Source organism: Mus caroli, chromosome 9 (assembly GCF_900094665.2).
Source record: "Mus caroli chromosome 9, CAROLI_EIJ_v1.1, whole genome shotgun sequence".
Classification (NCBI taxonomy): domain Eukaryota; kingdom Metazoa; phylum Chordata; class Mammalia; order Rodentia; family Muridae; genus Mus; species Mus caroli.
The window spans coordinates 43,167,191-43,178,403 of NC_034578.1; the positions used below are offsets into that span (position 1 = coordinate 43,167,191).

An 11,213-nucleotide genomic window follows, 5' to 3' on the forward strand; every position below is an offset into this window, starting at 1 on the left:
TGTATTCCTTTTCTCTTGCACAGGCTGCACACGTGTATTCCTTTTCTATTGCACAGGCTGCACACATGTATTCCGGAGCAAAAACTGGGTTGGTCACTGATGTTCAGCAGGAGCACCAGGAACTCAAGAAACAGGACCAGGACACCACAGACCTCGGAGGTACAAATGTGAGCTTGCAGGGGCCACTGACGGTCCTGTAGCTCTCTTTTCTGTTGTTCATGTGGCTTGTATTTGCTATGGGAAACTTCCTTGCTTTTACGTAGCTTACCTCAGTAGTGCAAGCACTCATTTCCTCCCAGCATGTGAAAGATGCTGGTAGGAGCCACTGTGGTCTGTCTGCAGAGGTCTTTCAGCAAAAGATCCCAAGCGTTGGTTTCTAGTGCTAGAATGTGATTGACTGTGATGCCTGTATCTTTAAAATGTGGTTTTTCCTTCATAGCTCAGTTTGAATTCACTGAAACTGTATTTCGGGACAAGTCTGGTCGGAAGAGGAATTTGAAGCTGGAACGCTTGGAACAGAGGAGAAAAGCAGAGAAAGACTCAGAGCGAGATGAGCTATATGCCCAGTGGGGGAAAGGGTAAGGGCGCCCCTGAGCACAAAGCTAGACTGCAAGACCTGAGCCAGCCACTGCCTTGCATTTCTGGGAGCTGATAGGGGGCGAACGAGCCTCAGGTGCACAGTCTCTTGAGATGGTTGGTTCAAGCTACCTGTTGGGATTCTGGGGCTGCTACAAAGAGGGAGTCCTCCAGGGCAGCGCTGTGGGCTCTCAGTGTAGGAGAGAATTCTCAACCAGGATGCTTCTTTTTGCCCAGGCTTGCCCAGAGCCGGCAGCAGCAACAGAATGTAGAAGATGCAATGAAGGAGATGCAGAAGCCTCTGGCCCGCTACATAGATGATGAAGACCTGGATCGGATGCTGAGAGAACAAGAAAGAGAAGGGGATCCGATGGCCAACTTTATTAAGAAGAATAAGGCTAAGGAGAACAAGAACAAGAACGGTGAGACTCGGGGCTGCTGGAGCTGGAGGTGGCTGAGAGTTGTCAGAGGGCTGCCCACTACTGCAATGCCCTTGTGTTTGGAAGTTTGAATCAAAATCAGAGGAACCTCCATGAAGAATTTTCTCCCATAGCCATCTAGCTCTGAATTAACTTGTGTCAGTAGCTAATTTCTTTTTTCTCATTCCTGTCTTTAGTGAAGCCTCGCTACAGTGGTCCTGCTCCTCCTCCCAATAGATTCAACATTTGGCCTGGGTATCGCTGGGATGGAGTGGACAGGTGGGTCTATTTCCTATATTTTTGTTTTCTCTTCTGCCTGACCTTGACCTTTTCTGGTTTTCTTTTCCTTTTTTTTTTTTTTCTTTTTCTTTTTTATATTTATTTTTTTCCTTCTTTTTGAGACAGAGTCTCACTTCCTAGCTAGGCTGACTCCAACTCATGTACTACCTCCTAGGTCATGGGGATAGAGCCTGGGAGCCACAGTAGGCTTCGTCCAGAGTCTAAGGTCCCTCCACCCTTGCTCTCACTCTGCAGTCACAGGGAGTAGCAAGCAACTCTCGGTGCTTCAGCTCCTGAGCTCGGTGCTTCAAGGCTTGGGTTTCTCCCATCTCCTTCCCATAAACAGAAAAGCTCAGGATGAGTGACGGACAAGTCCCACTTTGTTTGCCACACTGCTCATGCTCAGTGTTCTAAGGGTTAAGAGGGTGGACGAGGGCTGTGGTCTAAGGGTTAGAGGGTGGACGAGGGCTGTGGTCTTGAGCCTTTTCTGTGTTGTGGGTTTTTTTGTGTGTTTTTTTAGGGGGGAGGGTTGTTTGTTTGTTATTTTGAGACAGGGTTTCTCTGTATAGCCCTGGCTGTCCTGAAACTCACTCTGTACACCAGGCTGGCCTTGAACTCAGAAATCCGCCTGCCTCTGCCTCTGCCAGTACTTGGGATTAAAGGCGTTCGCCACCACTGCCCGGCTTTTGTGTTGGTTTTTTAAAAGATGTATTTATTATTATAAATAAGTAAGCGCCAGAAGAGGGCATCAGATCTCATTAAGGGTGGTTGTGAGCCACCATGTGGTTGCTGCGATTCGAACTTAGGACCTTTGGTAGAGCAGTCAGTGCTCTTACCTGCTGAGCCATCTCTCCAGCCCCTGTGTTATGTCTTTAACATGTCATGTTTGAACATTTAATTCTCTGTAATCCTGGGAGGGAGCCCCGGGTAATGTTCCAGTCTTGTCCCCTCATCTGGTTACTGGCCAGCGTCTCAGAGTGTACTTGGGCTTCCTGACTGATGGGATGGCTTCTGCCAGTTGTTGCAGATCCCATCTCCCTTTGTCCACATGGAACATGAGCTTGTAGTGTGAGGGTTCTCTGAGGTTTCAATCTCAGGACCCTTTTATACTCTGTGTTACTGAGATGGCTCTGTGGGCAAAGGGGCTTGCTGCTAAGACTAATGATGTGAGTTCAAGTCTTGATACCCATATGGTAGGAGAGAACTGCCTCTTGCAAATTGTTCTCTGACCTCCACACACTCATTTAAATGTGTGTGTGTGTGTGTGTACAAATAGAATTGTAAACAAATAGAATTTTTAAAGAAGCTTTTGTTTATGTTATTATATATTTATAGTTACTATATTAAAAATTAAAAGAGCATTTATTCACTATATAGAATAAACCATTATATACTAATATAATTACCACTATTTTTAATGAAAACTAATTATTAAAAAACAAATAATTTTAGTTGCAAATAACATTAATGACTAGACTAATAGTAGACAGCTGGGTTCTGAATTTGTCTATTGTGAAGTGTTGAGCTGAAATGTAGGAGAGAACCCAGCCTGCCATGTCACCAGCAGAAGAGGAAGGTGTGGCACACAGAAAAGCTGTCTCCTTCAAGGCTGTTGTGTGGTCTGTAGATATGGAGAGAACTATTGATACTTTTGCATTACAATTTATAATCTTTGTGGTTTTTTTTCCTTTGAGACAGGGTCTCTCTAGTAGTCCTGGCTCACCTGGAACTCCCTATATAGACAGGCTGGCCTTGGACTCAGATCTACCTACCAAGTTCTGGGATTAAAGACATGTGCCGCCTGCCTGCACAATTCATGATCTTTTTCTTCCTCTTTATTTTTTATGTCTGGGTGTTTTGCCTACATGTAAGTCTGTGCAGGAAGTAATCTTGGCAGCCAGAAGGGGTTGTCAGATCCCTTGAGACTGGAATTACAGATAGGTGCTAGGGATTGAACCCAGGTCCTCTGGAAGAGCAGCTCCTGAGCCATCTTTACAGTCATGGTCTTTATTATACTTTACATCTTTTACCAGTGCACACTATGAATCATATGTTGGTCATTTGTAACTTGCAGGTTGGCTGAGAAAATTTTACACACCTTCCAAATGCTGACCTTTTTATTATACACCATCAGAAAATCACTTGAGTGGTAGATTGAGAAAGTTCTCTGAAATACACGTAGAATATTTTCCCATTCTTTTGATTCTCCCTAGTGACTGATGCCCTTACTATACATTCAGCAATTACTTGGGATGATGGTGCTTTATAAAACTCTGTTAGGCTAAGGTGGCTTGAGAGTTTACAGAACTGTCCTGATACCTCAGTTGTTTTCTGTCAGTTGCTGTTATGTTTCAGCTGCGTTGAGTCCAGAATTCCCATTTGATGGCTTGCATGTCTCCACTGAGATTTCCCATCTGCTCACCCATTTAGAGACTGTTTTCTCATTTTGGAAAATATTTATAAATGGTGTTTTGAAGTTTTGTCTGCTGATTGCAACATTCTGCTCACTACAGACTTGCTTTTTGTTAATAACCTGTCCCCTGCCTCCCCTCTCTTTTGGGGACGGACAGGGTCTCACTCTGTAGGCCAGTCTGGTTTAGAGCTGGCTATGTAGCCCAAACTGATCTTGAACTCAGACCTTCCTACCATAGCTTCCTGACTGTTGAGATTATGTGTGAGTGACACCGTAACTGGTTAACTTTTTTTGAGTACATGTTATTTTCCATTTCCAGTTGGCTTATTTGTTAGGCCTTTTATTTATGAGGGATACATACTGGAGCTTTGGCTCCTGCTGCATTTCTCTGCTGATTTTTGTCTGGAGTTCTACTCTACACTGAGCCCGTCTCCCTTGCAGTGGGCAGCAGTTAACATCTTGGCTCAGGTCTTGCCTCTGGCTGCTGCACTCTGACAGGGCTGCTACTGGTCCTCTGCACATACATAGTGAGTCACCGAAGCTTGGTGTGACCTTTGCTGTAGATAACCAGGGTTTATCCCCTTTGCATGTCTCTCTTCCAGGACTTCTCCTTAATTTTGTAGCCACTCTTCCCACTGCCACTAATACCTCAAGCCAGTCAGCCTGTGGTTCTGCCTGTGGCCTACTTGAGCTGTTTGGACCGAGAACGTACCCTCTGGCCAACCCCCTCCTATTGGAATGTTTCTTTCTGTTTTAGTGCTCACCCATGCCTTAAACCACTATTTATTTTGTTCAGGTTTTATAATTGCTATTCGAGTGTCAGAATCCACTTTCCACTTACGCCAGCCTAAGGCATTGTCTTCTGTCCTTCAGGCTGCTTCTAGAATCTGACTCCAGTTCTTCCTGAGGTCAAGGAGGGACTGCAGTTGCAGGCTGGCTGGCTGCTGTGCTTGTTGGTCACCCTGCAGAATCTTTGGCAGGAGGGTTTCCCTGAACTTGCACTTGCTCCATAGCTGCAGGTAGATCTTGTCATAGCCGTGCCTGCTGCTCCGTGCCTGCTGTGCTCTTCATTTCTTTGGCTGTCTTTGGAGCCCCAAATACACACATTTCTTGTGTGTGTGTGTGTGTGTGTGTGTGTGTGTGTGTGTGTGCGCGCGCGTGCGTGCAATGTTTTGTCTCAAAGGAAAATAAATATAAAATAATAAATAGTAAAAAAAGGAAGGGGTGTCATTTTGGAGAGAGAAAAGGGTGGGGGTAAGGGGAAGGAATTTGAAGTTTGTGGTGGTCCACTCACTATGTACTTGAACCTCATCCAGAATTGGCTTCCATAATGACCTGTTCTTGTTCTCGGTCCTGTCTTGGCCCCTGTGAGTGTCCTTTTTCTGTTAACCTTCAGTGGTCTTCAGTTCTCCTTCTGGAACCCCTCCCTGCTCCTTCCGGTTGCCTCTTTTCCGAGCCAGGCCTTCAGCCACTGTCTGTGTGTGGGTCCAGATATGTCGTCAATCCTATCCTCTGCCCTTGTGCTCTTGACGTGCCTCAGGCGCAGTCACACATGCAGAGCATACCCGCCTGCAGGGTGGCATCTTCACTCATCTGCTCACTCAGGTTACGGACCCTGGCTGTGACTAGTCAGTTACCCAGTCCTACTGCTCTTTCCTCTCGATGGCCCCTGTTGCCATCCCTACCTGGCATCACTGCCTTCATCTGTTGTCAGGCCGCTGTGCTAGCTTTCTTACTGCACATCTCTAGAGATGTCTCTGAAATGCAGTTTTAAGTCCATCTTTCCTGGATGAAATTTGTATTTGTTTGTTTTTACAGTTTGTCTAAGCTCACAGGGATTTGCCCTCTACCTGTCTTTCCAGTGTTGACTTGTGGCTATACCATTTGTCACACTCTAGGCTCTGCCCATGCCAGTGACCCCCCCCCCCCCACACACACACACACAAACCTGTCACCCCTTGCGCAGACCAGGGCTCTTGTTTCTGTGCCTGCGGGTTTGCTGCTGCTTTCAGGCACAGCTTGGGGCCACTCCCACAAAGGCCCTTGCTTAGTCCTTCATCTGATATTTTCCCACCTCCACTTCTGTTTCTTTGATATCCCACACATGTTTCTAACAGTTTTTCCTTTTATTTTTTATTTTTTTTTAATTTAACTTTTCCATTTTGTTTGTTTTTATGGGTGTTTTAGCTTTGTGTCTGTGCACCACCCTCAGGGCAGCAGTAGCTTTGAATTCTCTGTGACTAGAGTTACAGATGGTAGTGAGCTGACATACGGGCTTTCTAGAGGAACCCCAGTGTTCTTAACTGCTGAGCCATCTCTTCGGTTGAAGTTGTGTGTCTGTGTGTCAGTGTCTGTAATCCAGAAGAGGGTCTTGGGTCCCCTGGCGCTAGAGTTTAAGGTGACTGTGAGCCTATCCACTGGTACCGGGGAGTCACAGTTTGGTTTTGCAAGAGCAACAAATGCTTTTAACACCTGAGCCACTTTTTCAGCTCTGGCTTTTGCTTTTTAGTTATCGTTTAAATGTCTGCGTCGCTTGTCGGAGTTCGTCAGGACAGGGATTGTGTAGTTCATTTTCCTGCCCGGATTCTTCCATAGCACCCGATGGCCAGTGAGGGCTCAGTACTTAGGTAACCAATGGTTAAATTGTGCCTGTGGCTATCGGCCACAGTGAGTTGTGCTTTGGTTTTGCACCGTGTGTTGAGCTCATAGCCTGGTAGGGGCTCTGCCTCTACCACTGAGTTACATCCCTTCAGTTTACTACTTATTTTGAGGCAAAGCTTCATGAAGTTGTCCAGGTTAACCATGAACTTAACTCCGTAGCCCATGCAGGCCAGGCCGAGCTGTGTTGAATCTTTGTAGAGAATAATAAAGGTTTGAAATAGTTGTCTAAGAGTCTGATAGTTGTCCGTAAGTCTGAACTGGGACTGAGAAGAGGGTTAATTTGTGTGTTTTGTTGCTTTGACTTTTTAGCATATGGTTTAAATATTTTCCTATAAATAGCTTTCCTTTCTTTTTGTTTGTTTGTTTGAGACAGGGTTTCTCTGTGTAGCTCTGGCAGTTCTGGAACTCTCTATAGTCCAGGCTGGCCTCTGCCTGCCTCTGCCTCCTGATTGCTGGAGTCAAAGATATGTGCCACCACCACCTGGCTTCCTTCCTTTTAAAGTAAACAATGAGAGTTTTGGCTGACTAGAATTTCTCTTTTGATTGCAGATCCAATGGCTTTGAACAGAAGCGCTTTGCCAGGCTCGCCAGCAAGAAGGCTGTGGAGGAGCTTGCCTACAAGTGGAGTGTAGAGGACATGTGACCACCCCACCCCCAGGCCATGTGACCCCCTGAGGCCATGTGATGCTGTGGTACTGGTAGCGCCACCTCACATCCAGCTCTAAAGGAGTCCTGCTAAGAGACACAGACCAGCAAGTTGCTGTCAGCCTGACCTTTGGACAGGCACCTAACCTTGGCTGTGCCCTCACTGTCTGGCTGGCTTTGGCAGGACACGGTGACTTCTTTATCCCAGGGTTTGTTCTTGGCCAGTGCTTTCCTTTTTCTTAAAAATAAACACATATTTATTTTTTTATAATCATTTCCTAACTGGGTATTCTGCTTGGGAAAGAATTCCAGCTATATGAAATTTCTGGGTGTCTTGGGAGTATTGAGTGATTGCAGTTTTCATTAATTTAACTGTGTGGCTAAAAGTATTCTGTGAAAACAGAATTTGGTGTTAAACCAAGTTCAGGAATATTGGACTGTGTGTGTGATAAGGCAGTGTTATATGATAGTGGGAAAGGTGGCCGCTGAGGCTCAGAAAATTAGGTTATATGGACAAAAATGAAGAAGAACCCCTGCCTCATACCACATCAGCAGTCCTGAAGCAATTAAGGACCCAGGTGAACTGTACAGCGAAGCTAGAGTGTGGCTCAGATGGGGCTCTGGGCTTCTGACCCCAAACAAGTAGTAAAGTCTGGTGGGAGCACATGACGGTTGTACCACAGTGTGAAGACAGCTCACACAGCAAACCTCAACCCGATTGCTCTGGCTGCTGCATAATGCAGGGCTCTCTGTGCAGCAGAGCAGGTCATGTCAGAGTTAAGGATGACTACAGACATCGAGAAGACACTGGCAATGTGTAACAGCGAGGGACTGCAGACATGAAGGATTGACTACCTGACAGAACTCTACAAAGCAGGAAGGAAAAGACAAGTGTGAAAGTAGAAAAATAGAGACAATCAAACCTAGACAGCCAGTGAGCCCATTGCCTCACTCCCGGTTAGCTAAATGCAAAGAGTAACACTTTCTACTCTGCAGCTATCAGTGTGTATCCATAAACAGACTTGGGAGTGGGGCCATTGAGTCCTATGGAAATCTATGTTCTGACTTGTTGAGTAAGCGCCAGGTCTCTTCCCAAGAGTATATGAGAGTTTTGGCTTCCCTGCAACCTTGTCTGTACTTCTGTTCTTACTACAGCTATCTTGGTGGATGGAAGGTGGTAAGTCTGCGATGCTGGTTTCCATAATGGATGGTGGTGTTGAGCATCTTTATAGATCTTCATGTCTGTTAAGGGACTTCACCCATTTTCCATGTATCTATAAGGACCCAGCATATGTATACACACATGTACATCATATGTGTATAAATATATGTATATGCACATTTTTTCTTTTTTTTGTAGACAGGGTCTCACTGTATAGCTCTGGTTGTTCAGAATCTTACTATGTAGAAAACTGGCCTCAGGCTAACGGAAGTACACCTGTGTCTGCCTACTGAGTGCTGGGATTAAAGGTGTGTGTCACCATACTCGGCTTGTACACACTTTCATGTAAAGAATTATCTCTGGAATGGTTGGTAGTATGGCTCAGTGGTAGAGTGTTTGCCTAGGCTTTTGCCATGTGCAAGTCTCAGACTCATTACCGCAAACTAAAGAAACAAAGTAGATTTTGTATTTTGGTAACTGGTCCCTTAACCAGATTGCATGATTTGCAGATATCTTCCTGTGAGTTATTGTTATTGCTGCTACACCCTCTGAGGTAGGTAATTTTCATGGAAGAGGCGTTAACTTGTTACAAAGATCCATGACTCTAATCCTAGTATTTGTGAGGTAGATGGAGAAAGACCAGGGTAATGGGCCAGCCTGGATCGAGGGAGACCTTGTCTCAAATAAAAAACAAACAAACAAACAAAAGAGTAGTGTCCTGGCTATGCCCTTCCGAGGAACCTGTATGAACTAGTTACATGATGAATATCTCTATGTAGGTTGGATAGCAGGAATCAAGAAAGTAATACAGGTACTATTTTCTTTTTACCTATTTATATTATAGGATTTACCTATTTATATTATGCATATGAGTACACTATAGCGTCCTTCAGACACACCAGAAGAGGGCATCAGATCCCATTACAGATGGTTGTGAGCCACCATGTGGTTGCTTGGAATTGAACTCAAGAAGAGTTCAAGATCTCTTGAAGAGCAATCAGTGCTCTTAGCTGCTGAGCTCTCTCCAACCCGCAGGTACTATTTATTGCTAAGGAAGTTGTTAAAGATATGAATTCCTAGGGTGGAATTTTTTTTTTTTAAGTCAGGGGCAGTGAAATGGCCTGACAACCTGAGTTTGTTTCCTGGGATTCACGTGGTGGAAGGAGCCTTCACATACTCACATGTGTACATGTTCACAAACACAAAATTAAAGGTAATTTAAAAAAGAACAGTGAAGACAGAAGCCAGGCCATGGTGACATGTTTGTAATTCCAGAATTTGGGAGACAGAGGCAGGAAGATGGGGGTTCCAAGGCTCATTTAGGCTACCATCTCAAAATCTAAGTCAGTGCACTATCCCTTAGGGAATAAATGAGGGCCCCTCCCCACCCTGGCCCCCATGGGAACTTAGCACAGGCTTCTCACAGCAGCTGTGTTGTCCTTGGGCTTCTGTTACTTCTGTAAGAAGATTATACCTGTAAATCCCACAGCCAGCAAGCCTGGTACCGTGTTATTTAGGAGGGTCGAGGGGGAGGAGAGAGAAAGAACATGATTATGTATATCATCAATATTTATGAGATGAAAAAATTCTACAAGTTAGATTGTGAACTGGGGCCAGAGCTGCTGGTTTGTTCTCTAAACCACTCTTGCTCATCTCGTCCTCTGAGAAGCCAAGGGGCTCAGTTGCTACAGTACCCTATGTTCAATCTCCAGCACCATAGAAACCAGATGAGGCTATACACTCATCACCTGGGAGGTATAGGCAGGAGGCTCAGGAGTTCAAGGTTTTCTTGGACTTGGCGGTCAGCCTAGGGCTACACGAAACCCTGTCTTTAAAAAAACAAATACCGAAAATCGGCCAAAACAAATTATTAATGGAAAACCTAATGGTAAATCTAGTTTTTAGTTCATACAAATTCCCAGTGCTCTGTCTCAATTTTCTGATGTCCTTTTGTTACCTAGGATGTTAAGCTTAGAGGAAAGAACACATTGTGCTGACTCTACAAATATCTTTAAGTGTAAAATTACCCTCTGCCCCTAAAAAAGACAAGACTTCTAAGACCAGGAAGATGGTTCAGTGAAAAAGGCGCCTGCTGCCAAGTCAAATGACCAGAGTTCGATCCCCCAGTTCCACATGGTGGAGGGAAAGAGCCGACTCCTGCAAGTTGTCTTCGGACCTCCATATAGGCCACATGGCATGCACCCTACCTGCCCACATACAACAAGGAAATAGAGGTATAATATTAAAAAAATGTTTTAAAAGGTGATAAAACACCTCCAAGGGACTCCAGGAGGAATCTTCAGGCCGTCAGGCCATCCCCTTGGATACCTGCAGAGGTGAGCACATTCAACTCCTACCCTGTCGCCACAGCCCTTCTGTACAGGGTCTCCTCCACACACAGGTTTACGTCCTAACTGCAGTTTTAAGGGTCTCATGACTTCTCAGGGGTTTGTTATGTCTTCAAGCAGAGATTGAAGTGTAGCAAGAGAATAAAGATTCTATTCTGGGTGCCTGTTGACCTTGATTAAGATGTATACTGTTTCTCTGCCTTAGAATGCCAGAGACCACTGCCTGCCTTGTTTGCAGCTGGCTGTCTTTTCCTAGGATGGTCACTAGAGGGCAGTATGACATGCCTTTTCTCAATTGAGGCTAGCAGTGCCATAGGCTGCATAAACTTCAAAATTTTGGGTGTAGTGGTACACACCTTTAATCCCAGTACTTGCAAGACAGAAGCAGGTGGATCTCTGACTTTGAGGCCTGTCTAGTCGACACGGTGAGTTGCAGAAAAGCTAGGGCTATATATAGAGAGACCCTGTCTTAATGAAAATAAAAGGGGGTAGGAGTGGGGGCTTGCACAGTTCCAAGGGTAAGGAGGCTAAATTCACTTCCTGTACCCTGACTTCACAACCACACCTAAGATCATATTTTCAAAATAGTCACCTAGTAGTTAGATTTTGATCAGAATATTTCTCTTGGGTTTGGGGGACTTTTCTGTACCTAGAAGACATTTAAATTGTTTTTATTGTTATCTGTGGTGGTTGTGTGTGTGTGTGTGTGT

At 45.1% G+C, this 11,213-nt stretch overlaps 2 protein-coding genes across 3 annotated transcripts in view; one reads left to right on the plus strand and one right to left on the minus strand.

Annotated features, from left to right (window-relative positions):
* Bud13 (BUD13 homolog) overlaps window positions 1–7,264 on the plus strand; it is a 15,137-nt gene extending 7,873 nt beyond the window's left edge. The window contains exons 6-10 of the mRNA XM_021172422.2: window positions 57–159; window positions 440–578; window positions 814–998; window positions 1,193–1,274; window positions 6,898–7,264. Of these exons, the coding sequence (XP_021028081.1) occupies window positions 57–159; window positions 440–578; window positions 814–998; window positions 1,193–1,274; window positions 6,898–6,991 (603 nt within the window). The 3' untranslated portion in view covers window positions 6,992–7,264. The remainder of the gene's footprint in view (window positions 1–56; window positions 160–439; window positions 579–813; window positions 999–1,192; window positions 1,275–6,897) is intronic.
* Window positions 7,265–9,405: 2,141 nt separating this feature from the next.
* The window catches only part of LOC110301864, a 15,989-nt gene continuing 14,181 nt past the window's right edge, over window positions 9,406–11,213 (minus strand). For both annotated transcript variants that reach the window (XM_021172552.2, XM_021172553.2), the window contains one exon: window positions 9,406–9,653. The gene's annotated coding sequence lies outside the window, so the exon portion shown is untranslated. The remainder of the gene's footprint in view (window positions 9,654–11,213) is intronic.